This window comes from Zonotrichia albicollis, chromosome 19, assembly GCF_047830755.1.
Source record: "Zonotrichia albicollis isolate bZonAlb1 chromosome 19, bZonAlb1.hap1, whole genome shotgun sequence".
NCBI lineage: Eukaryota > Metazoa > Chordata > Aves > Passeriformes > Passerellidae > Zonotrichia > Zonotrichia albicollis.
Genome location: NC_133837.1, coordinates 13,717,190 through 13,737,959, shown reverse-complemented (window position 1 = coordinate 13,737,959; position 20,770 = coordinate 13,717,190). Strand labels below are relative to the sequence as shown.

Sequence of the window (20,770 nt, the reverse complement as noted above, 5' to 3'; positions counted from 1 at the left end):
ATGGGAAGTTCTGTGCTGGAAAGTATGTACAGAGATTTTGTTTGAACAGTTAGGTATTTTGAGAAATGGAGACAATTTTTAAAGGTATATTGGTCTGCAGATTTTTATGAAGAGTAGTTTTTATTTTTTGGGTGTTTACAAATTCTTTTTTGCCCCCTCAAAAGTCCCCGTACCAAGAATTATCATTCTTCTTTGGATGCTTTCATAACAGTAGCTATTTGCTTGTGTTTACTCTGGGTCAGACTGGGGAAATGTGTGTTTGGGGAGAGTATAGTGGAAAAGCGCAAGAATTTGATTGATTGGTAAGTTTGCATAAGAGAATTATTTCCTCAGTTACTATAAACTTTGGTATTTTAGGCATGTGCACTACCATTTGAGCAGTTTTACACTTCACTGTGCTTTTCTTGTAAATATCTGTGGTTAATAGTGTAGTGTTTGAGGGACTGAAAAAAGCAGCCTTTTTATTTCCTATGTATCTGGACCATTAGATTGCTGTACTATACTTAAAAGTTAACTGCAGATTTCTAGAATTGTACTCACTTGTGGGCAGTTTTTGTCCTCATAATAGCTAAATTCCATCATGCAGAAAATAGTTGGACTGTCTATATGAACCTGTGTATAAACCAGTATCTCAAAGCACTTCATTTGTACTACCACTGTATTTGTGTAATTTAACAGTTGTGTAAATACATTCATAATAACTTCTGTTCTTCTTGGTGTAACTTACTGACTTGCAATGAATCTTCACCATTTACCTGATGCAACTCTTTTCTTTTTTCTCTTTTCTTCCTTTTTTCTTCTCTTTTCTCGTTTCTCACTTCTTTTTTCTTTTTTTCAAGGGATTTCTGTACCTACAAAGAATATTGTCAGTTGCAAACATTTGAAGATACTATCTTGGTAGCACAACTTTCAGTGAAAGAGTTTGGTAGTTATAATCCTGGGGTGTACAGGAAGAAAGAGAAAGCATTAATTACTTTGCTCACAGAAAGCATGCCTTTTTGCCAATTTAAAGGTAAATGTTTTTGTTTGAATACTTCTTTTTTTTCCAGAAGTTTTTTTATTCTGTACAAAAGCTTTCGCGTATCAAGTAATACAGGGTATTGATAAGAAAGTATAGTAGGGGAATTGAGATTAGATCAGTTATGGGAGCTAAGATAAAGGCAAGAAAAATAGTGAGGTGTACTCACAGTGGTGCCCTGTATAATAAAATTCCAGATTTTGCTATATGATTCTCAAAAGTCTATTGTAACCTGAGGGTAGGCACACCTTCAGGAACCCTCCGTGTTTTCTTATTATCAGACATTTAGAAGTTGGAAGGATATTTTAATTTCTTCTCATGGTTTTCGCTTAAAATTGTGTATATGCTTTTATATGGAAAATACCACCTGTGCCGCTGTTTTACATAATCTTGAGTGGTTACAGAGTCCTTGAGTTTTTGCGGTACAAGTACTTTAAAAAAAAAAAGAAAATAAATCCTCTGCTTTAAGAGAGCCATTAAGAGAAAACATTTGAGTCCATGTATTCCACGTTAGCTTCATGAAAATATTCAAAGTACTCCTTGGAGGAAGGCACGTTGATGAAGTCATCGTTTCCAGCAGGAAAAATGTCATGAGTATAACTACTTGTCTTTGTTTCCTTATGTCCCAGACCCTTGAGGATAGCATTGGCTAGAGCAGCATACGTGTTGATTTCAAGAATATTTAGTTTCTCTTTTAAAATAATTAAATAAAAAGGTGTTTATTTTGTTCTTTGACTTTTGCTTTACAAGAGCTGCACTTTGTGTACAAAATACCAAATTAAAACAAACAATGCTACTGTTTTTTTAATAGTGCTGGGCCATCTGTTCAGAAATCAAAATTTAAGCTTTGAGATTGTGAGCAAGTGTAATCCATCATGAACTTAATCCTACAGCAGCTTCTAAAATTCACTGGATGAGTTAGGTTAATAATAAAAAGGTTTTACTGTGAAAGAATGCAGTATTTTGTTATTAAAAACAGTACATTTCCCTTTGATTCATTCAAGTGACAGTTATTGATTTTACATGCATATGTATAGATTTAAGTGACTTTCTGAACCTGAATTGGTATAGACTATGTGTACTGTTCAATACTTTTGTGCAAGGAGAGTGCTCAGAGGCCTGGTCTTCAGTAAGAATCTGTTTCACAGCCAAATCATACCGACTTTTTCAGCAGATATTTGCACAGTATTAACACTTTACAACTTCTTAGATATTGGTGGGTTTTTTCCTTGCTTAAGATTATTAAGACTAGGATGGTTTGGTTCTTCTGTCAAACCCATTATATGCTTCAGGCAGAGGGATAGTAGAAAATGAGCAGAGAACTGTACACAGAGAATCTACAAAAATATGCCTAAAATGTTCTTTGTTAATCACATTTTGGGCAATTCTTGATTCAAAATGCTTAAGGTATAGGTCTGAGATATATATGTATGCCTAATGGACAAAGAGGAATGTGAAAAAGTGGAAAAAGGGAAAAATGTCATGGATCATCTTAAATTATTAAGCCCTAGTCTACAGTGTCTTTACCGTGACCAATCCAGGATGTTTGGGATGGGATGTGGAACAAGAATTCATTTGGTACATTATACACTAAAAAGAAAATACTTAGTCCTGAGCACTACAAGAAAAAAAAAATTGTTCAGTTACGGTCCTCAGCTTGGTTCAGACCTGCAAGCATTACAGGCACAAAGGCAGGACACAGCTTCTGGTATTTCCCTTAATCCTTAAGGAAAGGATAAGCCAGGGTAATTTGAGGTCATGCACAGTTCTTTTTCTTAGATGACCCCTAACAGCAAATGTTTCTCTGCTCTCACGGCCAAAAAAAATGTATTTTGTCTGACACGTCATCAATGGATCTTAAGGCACGTTTTTCAACGAGACTCAGAAGGTCTTTTGCTGTTTAAGAATTTTAAATACTAAAATCTGTATATACTTTTTCATTGGGTTCAGAGTTTTATTGTGAAAGGTTTTAAACTGTTGAAAGAGTAGTAAATGAAAAGTCAGAAGAGCAAAAGCTATCCTTTCTTAATGCTCTGAAGTATTCATCTGGGAGTAGTGAGGAAGGCTGCCAGCTGAAATGTTGCTGACATGATGAAGCAAATACGGAGCTCAGTCAAGGAAATAACAGTGTATATCTAGAGGTAAGTAGCTTTTTACTCCGTATCTTAATTTGCCATACATTCTCAGACAAATACAGGACTGCTGATCTCACTGACTGTGTCACTAGCAAAATGCTTTTAAGAGCATAAGCATTTTAACTGACACAAAAATAACCTCTGTTTCAGAAGCATTGAGAAAGCTGCTGAAACAATCCATTCCAAAGCTGTTGCTTCTCATTCGCGGCGCCACTGCTGTTGTCAAGGTTGTTTAGTCTTCCAGAAGTAGAGGAGTACTTTCTTCAACAGGTCCAGCAGCAGGAAACAGCAGCTGTGCAAATCAGATCAAGCACATTTTCCCCTACAGTGATTGGCCCTACTTCTTTCAGACTCAAAGACAGCCAGAGGCAAAGATAAATTCTGGTTTTCTGTCACAAGAGTGGGCTGACTACATGCTAGTAAGTTCTGTCATTTTAGTCCACTGAGTAATATTAATTCCTGCAGCAGTATATGGCTTGGTTTGGCCATTGGGTTGCAAAGCATTTGATTACACCTTAAGTCTTGCCAATTTAATTAAACTACCATAAAAGGTAATCGTGTATCTATTCAAATACTAAGGGGAGGATGTGTTTATGTAAACTAGACCTGCGACCTTTTCAGTGTAAATATACAGAGAAACTTTTTTAAGTGAGCTTTGAAAGTTTTCTCAAAGATCTCTTGACACACATACTTAGAATTAAGCACAAGTATGTATCTTCAGATTCCAAAAGATCGGTCTTGCTTGTGAATTACACCGCTTGTAATTTTGATTCACCTGGATGTAGCCTTGAGATTATACCTTGAGGAGCTAGTCCTAGCTGAGGTACCATAGGAGCCAAAAACCCACAACATAAATGTATGCCTGCACTGTGTTTTCTTAGGAGCTTTCAAATTCTGAAGAGCATCACTTGACAGTACAGACAGCTTGCCAACATGTCAGTGTTCAAAATATTTTGGGCTTTATAACTCAAGACAGTTCATAAAACTTTACCTGCAGACAAAATCTGGAGCACTATTCAAAGGAGAACATTAATATTTTTTACAAAGCACAGTACAAAATTAATTGCTGTTATTTTAAATTAGATGATGCTTTAAAGTAGTTTTCAGGATCACTTACAGCAGAAGCACATATCCATTTTGGAATTGGCCAAACTATGAGTCATGACAAAAGCAGTCCCCTTGCCCACATTAAATTGTGGCTGCCTGTCAGCTGAGTGTCAGCTCTTCTCTATAAACACTCTTGTCCCTGTATAGCGGTTTAATAGGTATGTGCAAATGAAGCCTAATATCCATATTGGGGTGCTAAAGTTAATTTTTCCTCAGCTTATTTTCTCAAACCCACAGTTTTTGACAATCAGATATTTATTTATTCACTACATTTGCAACAGTTTACTAGAAAAGCATAAAAAAAATTACTAAGTATAAATATACACATTACATTAAAGTGCATTAACAAGAAACAAAATGTCATCTCGCACAAAATTAATTGCTTCTCATAATCCTATAGATGAGTGTGGCAAAGAGACACAGACACACTACATAAGTCAATACTTACATGTTGTAACGTGTAAGAGTTTGCATTCTGAAATTCTTCCTTTTATAATTGTCTACCAAACTAAACATTTTCTTTGGGATGTGCCAATGGTGCATATATGAATTTTGCTTTTTCATTTTGAAGATTGGTTGCTTGATTAGGGAATGTTCTAATTTATTTTTAAAGAATGATTCTATGTGGCCTAATACCCGTTTGTGTAGATGGAATTTAATATTACACAAAATCTCTCCAGTCCTTTACACCATATCTTCATACCATCCATCTCAAGTCTTAACTTTAGGGGACTGGCTTATTTTGAAACAGCTGCATTACTTTAAGACTTCTAGTTCTGCTGAGGTCTTCTAGGCTCCAAATGGGTACAAAATATTTAATTTAGAATTTTCAAAAAAGCAAACTGATCTTTGTATAGGAGGAAGAAAATAATTTTAACTCTGCTCACTGTCTAATAAATGGGCAAACTGTCTGTAATCTACTCCTGTGGGTATTTTGCGTGTTTACGTATATATTTTTATTCATGTATGTATGTATGTATATACACACATATGTACGTATGTATGTGCAAACACATGTATTCTTTTTTATCTAGTCTTTGTGTATTACTGGCATTTATGCACATTTAATCTCCTTGCATCAGGCCCTTACTTTTCTAAGACCCATTACATAATCAATCATACAATACTTTGCCAATAAATCCTATAGTACACAATTTATAGAATGTGTGAAGATCCAAAATGCTTTCAAAATTTTGCCAGCCTGCGGGGTAAAAGACTATTCACGACTTTCAGAGAAAGAATCTTGGAAAACTGTTTTGGTTTTTTGATTGTTTACTTTCCAGACTTCTTAGATATATTCATGATCTGTGTGTCAAAAGAAATTATATATGTTTCAATAGTGTATGATGTAGGAGTAAACTAGAATCTTTGGATGCTTCGCAACTTGGTTGCATAATTACCTACATTCCCTTCCTTTTCCTTTTCCCTTTTTTCAAATCACAAAATTTTAATCAAGTGAAGGTGGAACAAAGGTTCATCTGGGTAGATGTTGCATGAAACTGTTCTGCCTGTGACCCTGAGCAATCAGTGTCTCCTTAGCAATGCTTTATGGCTTCGATGTGTACATCCTCAAAATATGTGGATGAGCACATCTCGCAGACCGCTCTTAAGGGCATCTCAGTTGGTATTGAGATTAAAGAAATAGAGTAGCAAAGTATCTGGAAGAATTTAAATCAGTTCCTTGCTTTTAAATATACAAAATACTTTAAAAAAAAATATTTATCAATCTATTTAAATATTTACAGTAAGCAGAGTTAAATTAAAAAGAAGCCTGGCTGGACAGTGCTGGGAACCTAAGGACTAGATGCTTGTGGGGTTTAGTTTTGGTTGGTTTTGAGTTTTTAACACACTGGGGTAGAAGGAGGGAGATCTATAAAATAGGAGATGTATTGACATGGCCACAAAGGGTTATTGGAGCAGTTGGGTACATGCTTCAGCCCAGTCTAGTGTAATGGCCAGCAGGTGTTCAGCCTGGATATCTGGCATGGAGGTTTCCTTCCCATCAGTTTAACGAATCTCTTTCCAAGAAGATAAAGGCAGCTGAACAGAATGAGGACTGGAGGGCTACCACACACTTTGGTGTTACCTTGAGTGGAACTGAATGGGAGCAAGGAGCTTAACTGGCTCTAAAACTCTGAAGTACTCTCAAGCCTGCCACTTTGGATGTTGCTAAGAGAGCTACATTAGGAGTTTCTCACCTTTGTATTGATGCTTCTTGCAATTAATTAAAATGATAAAAGATTTTACACTGATAATATGTTTTTTTAAACTGCTTAGTGAATTAAATTCTAATCCTTTTTTTCCTCACAGTCAATAAAGGAGTCCTTTGATTTGACCACTGTCATTCAGTAAGCATCTCCTGCTGTCATAAATACTGCAAGCCATTGGTAGGCCTGTGCTGAAAACAGCACAAGAGCATTGGCAGTCCCAGTCAATGGTATTGGTCTTTGAGTGGAAGAAAATAACTTGTATTGGCAAATGAGGCCTTTCTATTAACACCAGTTTTGCTTACAAGATGATTTATGGTTTCTTGTTGAACCGTGTCTCCTTGTCTTCCTAACTTCTTTTTCTGTCTCAAATCACATAAAATTACAGCATAAAATTTTTTCCAGCTTAACTGTAAAAGTATTATGTATGGAAAATGAAACATAGTCTGGAAAGTCAGTATGATAAGCACAAATGACATTCTGTCACCTATAAAGTCTGGACAATTTGCAGAATAACCATTTCATTCTGTGATAACTGCATAGCATTATCTAGCAAAGAAATCCAGTGATCAAAGCACACGGTAAGTCAGAAATGGCTGTCTGAGAATCTGAATTCACCTTTGGAAAGGTTTTCAGTTTCTGCTTTTTGAAACAACAGGGAACTCCAATCTGAAAGCTGTATCAGGCTTTCATGTATCATCTGAAGCAGCCTCCAAGGATATAATAAATTACTCTGTGGATTCCGTTTTTCTCTTGCCTTCTGGAGTTATCAGTGTTGTGCTTCAAGTACCAATTTAGTCTTTAGCAAACTGGAGCTAAGTTCAGTAAGCAAGCTGTTACAACTGGAAAATACCATTCACTACGATTGCTGCCACTAAATTAATAAGACTTTAAAATAATGCACTACATAGGATGTAAAACCAGTTTATTCTATGTCGCATCCATTTCTTTTTAAAGTTATATTTCTAACCTTCCGATTTCTGTGCAAGGTTGTCCTAACATTGCAAAACCATTTTGAAGAAACTTCCAAAATGGAAGTTGGTATCATTCATTAGAGAATGGTTCATGGTTTTGGCACTTTGTTTCCGTTAGAAATTTTAAGTGGATACTGAATTGTAAGGGATTAGGGTCTTTCAATTTTCAGTTATTAAGCAGAACAATTTTGGCACCTGAAAGCCAGTATTCCTTTGCTACTACTAAGAAAATTGAATCTGTTACATTTAGTCTGTTTTGAAGATTGTTACTGCAGTTACAAAGCCTATTCAGTTTTTTATAAGCAGATTTGAGAGATGAGATGCAGTAGCATGATTTTATATTTTTAAAAATTACATTTCTTGAGTGGTTTTGGGTGGGAAAAAAAACACAATGCCTTCCTTTTCTATTCAGTACCATGCCATCATAAAAATTATCAACAGTTCTGTCATGTTTCCTCAAACAGCAAGAATGGCACTTTGAACTTCCATAGATTAAGCTGGGGGGTAGGGAAGTGGGATAAATGGGGTAGAAAAAAAACCTCAAAACTAAACATATTAAAACCTTTCCATGATGCTAACATTGCATTTTATGGATGACTAACATGTTTCAAAGTAGTTCAGTCTCTTCCCAAAGTCTACCCACTCTGTAAGTCATCCGGAAACTTGCACCATCATTTCTTTTGTATGCAAAATGGACACTTTTTCAGACTATTCTACTGATCATCTTGTCCGTGTTACTTGGAATATTTTTCAATGCTCTAGAGAAATTTTACAGAAAACAATGCATGGATTTGTGGACTAATTTTGTTTCCTCAAGGTCTGTCAGGATCCATTCTGCTGTTTGGGTTTTTTTAGTACTATCTCAGAATACCACTTGTGTGATCTGCTGAGGACACTGTCTGTAATGTGCCTTTCCAAAAACAGGATTTCCAGGTGATTATTGCAAAGGTTACAGATTTAGGCAGAAATGCATTTACATAAATCAAAGTTACAGATCTTATCAAAATTAAATTAGGGCTGAGCCAATTATCTAAAAAAAAATCTAAAAAGGTAAGAAATTCTAAAACCTAATGGAGACCTTTAAGTTCCTGAGATTTTTATCCATCTCAAACTCTTTTCCCTTCACAGAGAACGTAGGGAAATTATATTTAGCCACACAACACAGCAATTTCATCAATATTGTCTGAAAACATACATATAATTCCACTTTTCTGAAAATATGCTTTTCCCGTATCTTCCAAGTGAGCAGTTTCTGGTGATGCATAGCAAGAGCCTACTTGTGTTCATAAAAGCTTTTTTAGTTTACATAAAATACATAACCACAATGTTCCACCCTTTACCAATAAAGCTAGTTTTCCGGTAAGATGTTGTCTAGCTAATCAGCTTCCAAAGAGACCTGATGAGCTGACTAGCCCCAAGTTACTAAAGCAGATGGCCCAACCCTAAACTATTTCTGTTTCTAAAATAAATAGCGTTGGAAATCTTTCTTTTCTAAACACTTCTCAGTTCCTTGTTATGCTCATACACATGTTTCTGGGTTAGTTACAACTTCGCCATTTTTTTCAGGCTCATCTTTCAGAAACTGCTCCACTTCAATAGAGTCCACTTTGGCATCTTCAGGAGTTTTGTTTTCACATTTGTTTAATTCCTCTCTTTCTGCTGCTTCTTCTTTTGTATGCGGTTCTTCTGATTTTTTCTTAATGCAGAAGAAATTTCCCAAGGCCAATACAAGGGCTGAGGTGGTAACTTCAATTCCAGCAATAATGAAAACAAACATGTACCTCCCCGTTGCATCCAGGAGTTTTCCTGAAAAAGGCAACATTCCAGGTAGTTAACAAAAGTGATTATCTTGCAGTGAATATTTTTCTGATTTTTAAAGCATTTTGACTCTCCTGTCTAGAATCACCATGACTACCTAACAAGATTTTTTGAAATAGGATTAAAACAAGTTTATAACAAAATATTTCTCAATTATTTCGGTTCAGTTTAACAGTCACTGACACTGCATGAGATATCAAAACACATAGTCTGCTGCACACAGAGGCATGCAATTCATCTGAAATAAAACTGGCCTCGCCTTCAGATGCGAAAGATCAAACAGATGCTTTGTATTTCAGATAAAAATATGGGCATCCATGAATGGTATCTGTGTCATCTGTATCATGATCTGATCATCTTTATCCTCTTGCTCCCAATTTCATTTACCTTTCTACACGGGTAGTGGACTGCCTGCTTAAAATGAAAATGTTATTCAGTAGTCAGTCTGGAGTAACTGACTGATTCTGACACTGGGAAAGGTAAATTTTTACAGGATGCAGTGGATGTGAAAGAACAGGTGGGAGGATATGAAGGAAGTGCCTCTCCAAACTTGAAGATTGGAAGAAGTGGTGCATAATACTGGTTTTCCCATGAAGGGGGTTTTGTTAAAATTGTCTGGTATAAACAGTAAGCATTCTATGGCAGTGACCTGGTGGGTTTTGGGAGGGAAAGTGTGTTTCAGTTCAGGGTCTGTAAAATGTATGTTCTTTGATTAGTAATTAATTTGTGTTTTGACTTCAAATTAATGAATTTTACTATTTTGTCATGTCCCCTTATTCTTGGGTTGTAAGATGTGCAATAGAAGCACTCCACCTTCCTTAAATCAGTCTGGTTTTATAGGCCTCCTTGTAGGATTTTATTTCGTCTTTCAGATGTTTTCTTTCCTCCCTCAAATCTACCATGGATATAGAGAATGTATCCTAATATTTCCCAAAGAAAATTGACAGGTTTCATATTCTGAATCCCAGTCAGCTATCTACCAATAAGAAGATCAGTGCAGGATTTCAGAAAGAAATAGCAGCATCTCGAGATGGCAGTTTAACCAATCCTGAAATAGACCCAAGAAGGAAACGGGTTATTCCATCCCTTCTTGGAGTATTTCAGAGTGCAACTGCAGAAAGCCTTCGAAAGATGTGCAACACTAGCACAATCTGCACTTCTTGAGTGACTTGCATCTTTTTCTCAGCTCCCTTGTATTTTGTGTAAATGAATGCAATGCACACAATTTTAAATTCTGTGCTAAATGGCATACTTGCCTGCTGATGGTGGGCCAATCAGAACAGCCATAGCTTCTGCCAGGAGCACTAAACCGATAGCACTGGAAAACTTCTGCGTACCAACGATAGCCATGAGAACTTCAAACTGAAGAGCACCTACCATTCCATAAGAAATGCCAAAGAAAATGCAAAAGACCACCAGTCCACCATAATCAACAGACATAGAACCCATGAGATCTGTAAAACCATTAAAAATCATAGCAAAACTGAAGAGGTAGACACAGCGTGGTCTAACCCATTTAAGACCAGCTACCATTCCACAGATTGGGCGAGCAAAGATATCAATGAATCCCAGAATAGTCAGAAGAAAAGCTGCTTTGGTGTCTTGATACCCTAAATCCTTGGCATAACTCACAACAAACACTGGAGGAACAAACAGGCCAAGCACCATGATAGATGCTGCTAGTGTATAGATTACAAAACCACTGTCTTTAAACACACTGAAATCCAGAAGTTTTTTCTTCACTTTCTTCTCAGCTGGCTCTTTGGTAGCTTCAGCCTTTTTGGGTGGCTCCAAAGGTCTCATTAGTGCTCCGCATACACAGCAGTTGAGCAGCATCCCACCCAGGATAAGGAATCCTCCTCTCCAACCGTACTCATGCTGTAATATCTGCCCCAATGGTGAGAGAGCACAAAGAAACACTGGACTCCCAGCAGCAGATAGCCCATTGGCTAAGGGCCGGCGTTTGTCAAAGTAACGGTTTAACATGATGAGTGAAGGCTGAAAGTTTAGTGCCAAACCCAAACCTGTAGTAGAGGGTACATAAAAATTAATACTGGCCTACAATATCATTGTTAAAGATATTCTAATTACAGTTTTTCTGACTCATGACTTAAGAGAAAATAGTTTTGTTCCAAATGGGCAGAAGAATCCTAAGATAACACAAAATATTTTACCCCCATAGTATTATTGTACTTTACGATTACACTTCATGCTAATAACAAAAATAAATGACCTTTAATTCCACATTTATCTGCCATCTTTATAAAAGCCCAGTTGGGTTATCCTTATGCTTCGGGTATTTTTCACTTAAACAAAACTTCAGCCTAAAGCTAAGATATAAGTGAACTCATTTTCAGCATAGTACTTACCAGTAATCACACCTGCAGTTAGATAGATCTGAACGATGCTTGTGCAGAAGGAAGCTATCACCATCCCCATTGAAGCAAAAAGGCCACCCACCAGCATGACAGGGCGACAACCAAAGCGATTGACACATACGCTACAAAGTGGACCTAGGCAAGAAAAGCAAATTACAGTTGCTACAATAAACCAACTTTACAACTGATTTTCTGATACTTTGTATTTCTTTGGTAGACTTCAAAGTGCAACGTTCATAGTAGGAATCAATTATCTTAAAGGTCTAAGGTCTTTCCAACTTCAGTGATTCTGACTTGTTTTGTACTTTGTCCATGAAGTCAGGCCAATCAGGAAAAATGTCCTTCCCTCTGTAGTCAAATACTTTTGTAGTCAAATACTTTTGACTATTTATAGTCAATATTTTTTGTCTTCATAGTGCCCTGTGATTTTTCTTTTTCATCATCTTTAGCAGCTACTGACTTACAAAGACATAATTTTAAATAAACTGGATGGGCTTAAAAATCTTCTGATTTATGTGATTATTAGTAATTCTTCCTTGGAATGCCTTATTTGCACACAACTAATGATATGCAGTCATGATACAGACTGTAAACGGCTGTAAGATTTACAAACTTAATTGTATGACAGTAATAATTGTAATAACAATAATTGTAATAAAAAAATTGTAATAACAATACTGTTTCAGATAACTACTCACCTGTTCCATAAAGCATGGCCAACAGAATGGAGGAAATCCATGCAGTGTCGCTATATCCAATGCCAAATTCCCGGATAAGTTCTTTAAAGAAGACACTAACTGCCTTAGGAAAGGCATAGGAGAATCCTGTGATGATAAAACAGCCAAAAAGGACAGCCCAGCCCCAGCCTCCATCAGGGGCTTTAACACCTGAGGGACCATCATCAGCTACTACAGCTCCCATGATGAAGAAGCTTGTGTGTTCCCTAAGAAACAAAAAGCAATTAGTATCTCTAAAATTGCACAACCATTTAAACTAAGGCTTGGAATTACTTTTAAAAAACAGTCTTGTAAATGCAGAGCAATTTTAACTATTTCTTGTTTAGGTTTTTACAAAGCTTGCAAAAACACATGAAAATGAGATGCACGCAGCTGAGTTTTAAATGAATGGCCCTGCACAGCTCTCAAAGTCAAAGCTGGATTCCATCCAAAGCACTGCTTCATCAAAAAACTGAAGCCGTAACAGCATTTCAGGGGTGTATCTTTCACAAATATGTAATAATTACTGCATTAAAGTCTGCAAGATATTTTATATAAGACCTTTTTACATGAAGCTCCTGGCCTACTCACTTAGGACACCTGTTGCATCACAAATGCTCTGTGAAATGGAGGACTAATCACCCAGATTCTTTTATTCCGCACTGAGGACAGCTGTACAGCCCTGATACCCTGTTATCTTGAAAAGATAGAAAGGTCCCCTTGAGATGATGATGAGCTATCATTTTTCACACATCAACTTCAAATGATAAACTGCAGTGAAAATCCCCAAGAGCCATTTTTGTGGGTGCTGGGAGTTAGTAACTGAAGCAATGCTCAGTACAGCTGCCTGCCTGACACAAATATTTGCCATTGTTGTTACTACATGATCAGTAAGAAAAAGTAATATATGATGAATCTCGGCTCAAATGTATAAAGAACAGGAATAAGATGTAAAATTGAAGCACTTCAGGGAGTATTGTCTCTCGCGCTACTTCCAAGTTGTCCGAATACTTCATTTGAAGTGAAGGTTGAAAATACTGGGGGAAGGGTTGGGCAGTTTTCCTTCATTTCCATTACCCGTCTAATAGCAACACAAAGTTAGTAATAATACATGAGCACGCTTTGTTGAAATACAGCAACTGGCAATCTCCCCAGACTGCTTATACAGTGCTGGGTGGGGATATTCATTGCCTTACAGCATTCGCCTCTGGGCACAGGCTGGGACTGTGTCCTTTACTGCGTCTACAGCAAAGTTGTTATAAGGGCAGCCTCTGCAGACCTAACAGGGCTGAACCCCGATAGCAAACTACATCCATGCCATATGAAGCGGCGAGTGGCTTTGAGAAGAAACACCGTTAAGAACTCTTTGGCAGCACGCTTCTTCCTTTCAGGAGAGAACTGTCCAAGATTTTCAGGGGGAGAGAAGTCAACTCGGCACGCGGCGCAGCGAGCCTGGTGCGGCCGCCGTTCGGAGGAAGAGCCGTCTCCCCCCGCCGCACTCCGACCCTCGGGCAGAGGCTGCCGGAGCCGCCCCGCCCGCGGCCCCGCCTGACCCGCGCGGTGATGCCCCAGCGGGGCGCGCGCGGCCGCCGCACTGAGACGTGCGGGACGTGACTCCCGGGCCGGGGGCGGGCGCTGCCCGCCAGTTGCGCGCGCGGCCCGGGCGGAGCCGGGGCCGCACCCCCGCCCAGCGCTCGCAACGGCCGTTGCCGGAGCTCGGTGCTCCCACAGGAGAGGGAAATACCCTCCTTCCTGGCCGTTCTTGAGCTCTACCATGCCCAGCAGAGCAAGTCAGCCTGAAAGAGACACATTCTGATGCACCTGCCTTACGGAGCTTACCATCTTTGCCATGAGGAGCAGTCTCTAAAACGGTTTTATGTTTTGCTGTGATGAAAGAGGTAGACTTGCTGATGTGAGGGAACCTGGCCTACTTTCCAGCATTTCATAAAAAAAAGGTCTACAGGGGAGCACACAGTAATATCCATTTGCTCTTTACATCACGACTACTACCACATTTGACTAAAAATCACCATAAGCCAGCACACCAGATCTTCAGGCACCATCCTTTCAAGAGTGGTTCACATTTGCACACACATGCCTCAAAAACAGCTCTCTTAAAGGGAAAGGCTGAGAGAACTTGGATGGTTCAGCATGCAGAAGAGGATGCTCTGGGGAAGCTTTATTGCACCTTTCCAGTGTCTGAAGTGGCTACAAGAAGGCTGGAGAGGGACTTGTTACAAGGGCATGCCGTGATTGAACCAGGGGGAATGACTTCAAACTGACAGTAGATTTAGATTAGGTATTAGGAAGAAATTCTTTAGTCTGAGGGTGATGGGGCCCTGGTTGCCCAGAGAAGCTGTGACCGTCTCATCCCTGGAAGAGTTCCAGGCCTGGTTAGACAGGGTTTGGAGCCATGTGGCCTGATGGAAGGTGTTTGTGCCCACAGCAGCGGGTTGGAATGAGATTAAAGTTTCTTCCAACCCAAACTACTCTATGATTCTACAATCAATGTTATTCATCTGGTTTTGTCCATTGGTCATTCATGTTAACACATCAAAATAAAAAGACCATTAACCAGAACTAAATGAACCCTGTCTCCATAACCACAGCAAGAATGTACTTCATCCTGTTGCGGTGTACCTTACTAGGCTGGGCTGCATTCACCTCCTTAAGAGGTGAATAATAAATAATAAGGAAGTAGTGCAGAGGTTCCTTTACAAAATGTATAAACGAGGGGTACCACCTTTAGAAAAGGCAGGCTTCTGGTTGATCTGCACTGGCAAAATTTTTACTTAGGATTTCACTACAGTGCTGGGATGCCATCAAAGCCTGCTAAGATAGAAGGCTACTGCCTAACTATTGCAACAGCTTGTTTTGCTTTCTGCTTTTGCCAGCTCAGCCCTATTTAGAGGCAAAGGATTACATTTAACTGGCTGCAGCTCACTTTCATATCTCCACAACAGACATAACAGTATTGTCAGTATTTGTTCCAGATTCCTTCTATCATGAATGGATTCTTGCTTTGGTAATGTGCAAAACAAAGGTAGCATCGGGGGTTGCATCTTCCTGATATTATCTTCTTGTTGTCATGGAAACTAATATAGACTCAGTTAGGAGGAAATATTAGGTAGCATTGTGGGTGGTGTGATGGTGTGGTTTCTGGGATGACGTATTATAAAAAGGAGCAGCTAGAAAAGGCAAGAATCTCTTATTTGTGTTTAGCCACTAGTCTTATTGGCAACATAGCTGTACTTCATGGTCAGCAGTATGGGTAGGAAGGACACTTATGAGCGTGTACACTGACTTATATAGCTTGAGAACTTCATGTTCTCAAGAATTAATTTCAGGAATTTTCAAGAATAATTAATTTATTCTAACTACAGCTGAAATCTACACAACCTTGACTTTCTATGATACAAATAAGAGATGGTTATCAAAAATAGAACATAAGCCTCCGAGTAGGGAACCCAGTTCAGCCTAGACTTCAGTCTGGAGCCACACCCCGGTGAGATTTGTATAACTACAAAATAAGGAAGATGGGATAAGCTGAGTAATGTAGACATCCTCCTTCAGTTTCTCTTATCTGTGAACAAAGAAAATAATTTCTCTCTTCATAGGGTATTGGAGGTATGAATATCTTGAAAAGCATAGGCTGCTTAATGTTGTGCTAATAGGAATTATAAACCTCCTGTATTTGCCCAAAGGTATTAAAATCTAACTAAACAAAATATGCATGTTATTCTTGATTTTAAGGATTCCTAAGACTAACCAACTCTACTGAAATTTTTCAAGAAATGATTCCTGAAAAAAGTTTTTATTTTAATATTCTCCAGATCCTTATGGTGGCCCTCTACATATAGAACAACGACCCTTTGTATTGACATCACTGACATCTGCCTATTCAGCATGACTTTAACTCCTTCCTGCTTCTCCAAAGTACAAATGCATAAATCTTTAAATCAGATTTTATTACAACTCAGGTAACTCATAGTAGCCATTTAGATGGGCCACTGGTATAACCCACTAGTGCATTTCCTGTGGCTTACCTGCTTAAATATTAGCCAGTAGAATTATATGCTCATTCCAAAGGCTGTTCCCCACAAAATCATTACCATATTTATCAATGCCTATTTTGACCTCCTGTCCTCCTTGCAAGGCCCCACAGTGACTGCCACTGTCCCATTTTGGCCTCCTCCATTTCAAATGAGACAATTTTTCGAGGTCTGCTGCCTTTCTTAAGGGTTTGCCAGTTTTCCCCATTCTCTCATCTCCCTCTTAGAACTCCTAGAATAATTCTGTGCTGTCTGTAGCTGCAAGTGATGTTCCATACCAAATCTTGTCTATTAATTAGTCCCCATTTAGCCTCTAAATGGGGACTCCAGTCCCCATTTAGCCTCAAAACAGCTGTTCACTGCTGCTGCACAGTGAGTAACATTCATCACAAGTTATTAGCAGACCTCACTAACAGTAAATTCACACTGCAATTTTATGTGTAGCAGATAATGATAACAAGTTTAAATTCTATTATCTGGGTAAAGTGCTCTATAGGGAAAGTTGTGACTATTTATTTGCTTGTCCTATTTTATATCATGAAAAGTTGCAGAATCCCAACTTCACTTGAGAACAACTTACAATTAATTTTCATGCATCATGAAAATTAATTTCAGCTCTGTGACTGTGATGGCTTTGCAAAATGTTGAAGCTTTAGAAAAACATAAATGCTTGACAATTGCTTATAGTGAAGAAGTGTCCTTATATTGTTTAGTATAAATCCAGAAAGTGTCAGAGATAGATAAAAACTAATTAAGGGTCGAGTCCTGTCACCAGCTGGGCATCTCTGCTTATTTTTGCAGACTATAATGGAACTACCTTTATATATAAAGTGCTCACATGCACATGCACTGTATCTCAAGCTAGGTGAGCACTTGTAGCAGAATGTAGTGAGGAAAGATAATCTGGCTCAGAGGTAATTTTCACTTTGGACAGTGCACTTTCATAATAGGGTGTCACACATTGAGATATGTGAATTGCCACCTTCAGTCACAATTTAAAATGCCAGCTTTTTATTTCTGTAATATACCTTGAGTTATACTTCTGACTGAACCACAGAAGGTGTACTGTACTAATAGATTCTGATTTACATTTTAAAACCGCTGCCACACTGCTTCCTCTGAAATAAACACTGCAAAACCATACATGGCTTTACTCTACGACATCCTAAATTGAACGGATTGCCCAAGAGGAGTGCATTTACACTAGTGCTAACGGTCTGCCCCTGTGAGGAAGCTGAAATACTGAAATTCAACTCCAGCTTTTTGTGCTTTTTCTTCTCTCCACAGAATTGCTTAGAAGGCAAACCGCAGACCCCTTCAGGTGGATTGCGAGCAGCATCAAAACAAGGCTTTTTCCCAAGAGATGGAGGGGCTTCGGCGGCCGCCGCGCGGGAGAGGCCCTGGGGGAGAGGGCTTGGGAATACAATGGTGGCGGTAGCGGCGTCGCCACGGCCACGACCGCTCGCGCGGCGCTCCGGGGCGGGCACGTAGTCCGCGCAGCCCTCAGCCGAGGCGGCTCCCGGGGAACGCTTGGGTCGCCGCCGCAGCCAATGCTCACGCAGACCGGGGAGACGCCGCGCGATTCCGTGCCCGGGTGCCCCACCGTTCTTAGTGTGCTCGCTGAACCGAGTAACGGGGCTCCTGCCTGGGGCTGAGACGATGTCCTTATGAGGGAACAGTCCCTCAGACTGCTCGTCATTCGCTTTGACGGACCTGAACAGTCACCGCTATGACAAAAAATTCCGAAATTCACTTCCGAGGGCTCTACACTGAAACAGGAGCTGAGCAGTAGCGAAGGGACAGCGGAGGCGAGAGACCCTCGTTCCCCAGTAACGGTGTGAAGCCACGAATGGCGGAAACAAAGCCCGAGCTCGCGGGCGTCCCACGAGCCACCGGTGTGGCACTGTACGTGCCCTCGGGCCGGCGGCACTACGTGCCTAGGCGTGACCCGGCTGCCAGAGGGGAAGCCGGGGGCCACGCTCTCTCGTAGCAGGCGGAGTGCTACTCGGTGGCCAGCACCGCTCAGCGCCCGGACAGCGCTTTTAGGCTGGTGGCGCTGAGGACGTTGGGCGACCCATACGGCAACGCGGGTTTCCCGACGAAGAGCTGAGCCCGCGTGGCCCCACGAGCGAGGACAAAAGCAGCCAGTGGGACGACGCCGCGCCGACCCTCGTAGGGTGGTGCCAAGGGGTGCGAGAACAGTCCGCGTCGTGCCCACGTCCCCGCCGGCGCCCAGCGTAGCCTCTGGGCACAGGATGAACCCGTGACTCTTACGCCGCGCTTTGCCCAAAGCTTGGGCGGCGCAAGGGCTCATCCGCCGGCCCGGAGACCCCCACGCAGAGAAGAGCCCTCGGTCAGGTCGGCGCTCTGGGTTCGGCTCACCCGGCTCCGGACCCCCCATTTAGCCCTCCCCGCGGCGTTCGTCCGCGTGCCCCCGGCAAGGACTCCGCAGCATCAGCCTCAGTACCTGAGTCACGTCCCGCGTCTCGGCGCGGGGATGCCCGTGCTGGCGCCGGACCGCAGCCCGCTGTGCCCGTGTGCCCGCGCAGAGCCGCACGGCCCGTCTGCTCCCGGGCTGGGGAGCGCTCCCGCGCGGCGGCTCTGGAGCTGCTCGCCCCGCCCTCCACACGGGGCGCACCCTGGGTCCTATCGCCGCCGCGGCGACTCCCCCTCCGCTACAGGTTCTTCGGCGCCCGGGCCCCGGCTGCGCGCAGCGCGACTCCACCGGCGCCGGCTCCGAGCGGGGCCCCGGTGCCTCACAAGGCATCAGCACGAGCTTTGCGCTGCTTGCGTACAGTGCAACGCGGGGCTGGACCCTGCCGGCACGAATGCTGGGCTGGCTGTCCGGAGGAAGAGGACCTGAGCAGTGGACTTCAACTTATGAATGGATTTCTGCTGTTGAGGTTTGTTCTGTGCTACCGTTTCTGTTTTTTCGGGAGCGATCAGTTTCCTCATTGTCTCCTCCCACGAGAATTACTCCTACGAGCTTCCTTGCTTAGTTGTTTTCTTCTTAGAAATTTGAGTGTGATAGTGTGCATTCTGTAGACGACCGTTAGGCTTCCCTCCTCATCCTTTACCAAGGGAGTAAATATTATATTACTCCCTGCAAATACAGTTTCATAACATACTCCTCCTTTTACATACGGATGGACTGAGCTTTCTGCATTAATCTCTTGGGACTCAACTGGGATTCCTACAAACATTTGATTATAAAACTGATGTGCTGATCTATGAAAGTTGTGGTGGGATTCTTAAAGGCACCAAAAGTAGCACTCCTATGGATACCAGGGGCTTAGAAAATTCAGGAGTAGGTGACTCCATTCTTTTGTGTGCTTCTAGCACACAATCCAATATATACGGGAATGACACCACACCTTAAATCCTGTGTTTGGTTTTCACTCCCTCACAACAAGACAACATTGAGGGGCTGGAACATGGCCAGAGAAGGGCAACAGAGCTAGGGAAGGGTCTAGAGCACGAGTCTGATGGACACTAGCTGAGGGAGCTGGAGAGACTCAGCCTGGAGAAAAGGAGGCTCAGGAGACCTTATCACTCTCTACAGCTACCTGAAAGGAGATTGTACCAAGGCAGGCATCTGTCTCTTCTCCCAGGTAACAAGTGATAGAACAAGAGGAAATGGCCTCAAATTGTGCTGGAGGAGCTTTAGTTTAAATATTGGAAAAAATCTCTTCTCCAAACAGGTTGCCAAGCATTGGAATGGCATGTCCAGGGAAGTCATGGAGTCACCATCCCTGGAGGTTAACAGCTGAACTCAACGATCTTGGGGAAAAAAAAATTTCTAAATGATTCTATGATTCCTATAACCTATGTGGACTTACCCAGGGGTAGGATTCTAAGTAGGAGAGGACAAGTAGGATACAATATTGTCTTTTGAGAACTAGGATATCACACAGATTAGTGGCTTCCAATGTAAAACCTACTTGCTGAAATCATGTAATACCAAGGCAGGAACTGAAGCTCTTTTAATGACTTAGAAGTTTTTTCTTTCCCTTGCGCATTATGTTTGCATTGGCTATTGGTTCAATTTTGCTGAAATATAGTACCCATTTGTACATGCTTAAGGATTCATTGCATTAATGTGTGAAGATGAGCAAGGCCATGTGGTTTATTTTGAGCAGATAACATACAGACAATAAGACTGACACTGCTAATCTTAAAGACTAGTAAAAGTAAAACCAGTTTTTGACTGTCCTGCTGTTATCTGAATTCAGGCCATTCACTTGCAAACTAGGTGTATTCAGATTTCAGCATCAATCCCTGAAATGACATTGTGTAGTCTGTAATCTTTTTTACTCACCATTAAAGTTTGTCTGTTTGGGACACTACTGAATCACTGTAAGTTAT

General features: G+C 40.8%; 1 protein-coding gene across 1 annotated transcript; it reads right to left on the bottom strand.

The window, feature by feature from the left end:
• Window positions 1–842: 842 nt before the first annotated feature.
• SLC16A3 (solute carrier family 16 member 3) lies at window positions 843–19,012 on the bottom strand. Its single transcript, XM_005495665.4, has 5 exons — window positions 18,873–19,012; window positions 12,336–12,580; window positions 11,629–11,772; window positions 10,516–11,283; window positions 843–9,247 (listed from the first exon to the last, which is right to left on the bottom strand). Exons 2-5 carry the CDS (start codon window positions 12,556–12,558, stop codon window positions 8,961–8,963), a joined length of 1,422 nt encoding a protein of 473 aa, XP_005495722.1. The 5' UTR covers window positions 12,559–12,580; window positions 18,873–19,012; the 3' UTR covers window positions 843–8,960.
• Window positions 19,013–20,770: the final 1,758 nt, after the last annotated feature.

What these genes read in the sequence shown, in the direction of transcription:
- SLC16A3 (XM_005495665.4), bottom strand. Translation starts at nt 12,558, where the DNA reads ATGGGAGCTGTAGTAGCTGATGATGGTCCCTCAGGTGTTAAAGCCCCT. An exon ending in GGCCATGCTTTATGGAACAG is followed by an intron (nt 11,773 to 12,335) that starts GTGAGTAGTTAT and finishes TTTCTTGCCTAG; the next exon opens with GTCCACTTTGTAGCGTATGT. An exon ending in AACTGCAGGTGTGATTACTG is followed by an intron (nt 11,284 to 11,628) that starts GTAAGTACTATG and finishes CCTCTACTACAG; the next exon opens with GTTTGGGTTTGGCACTAAAC.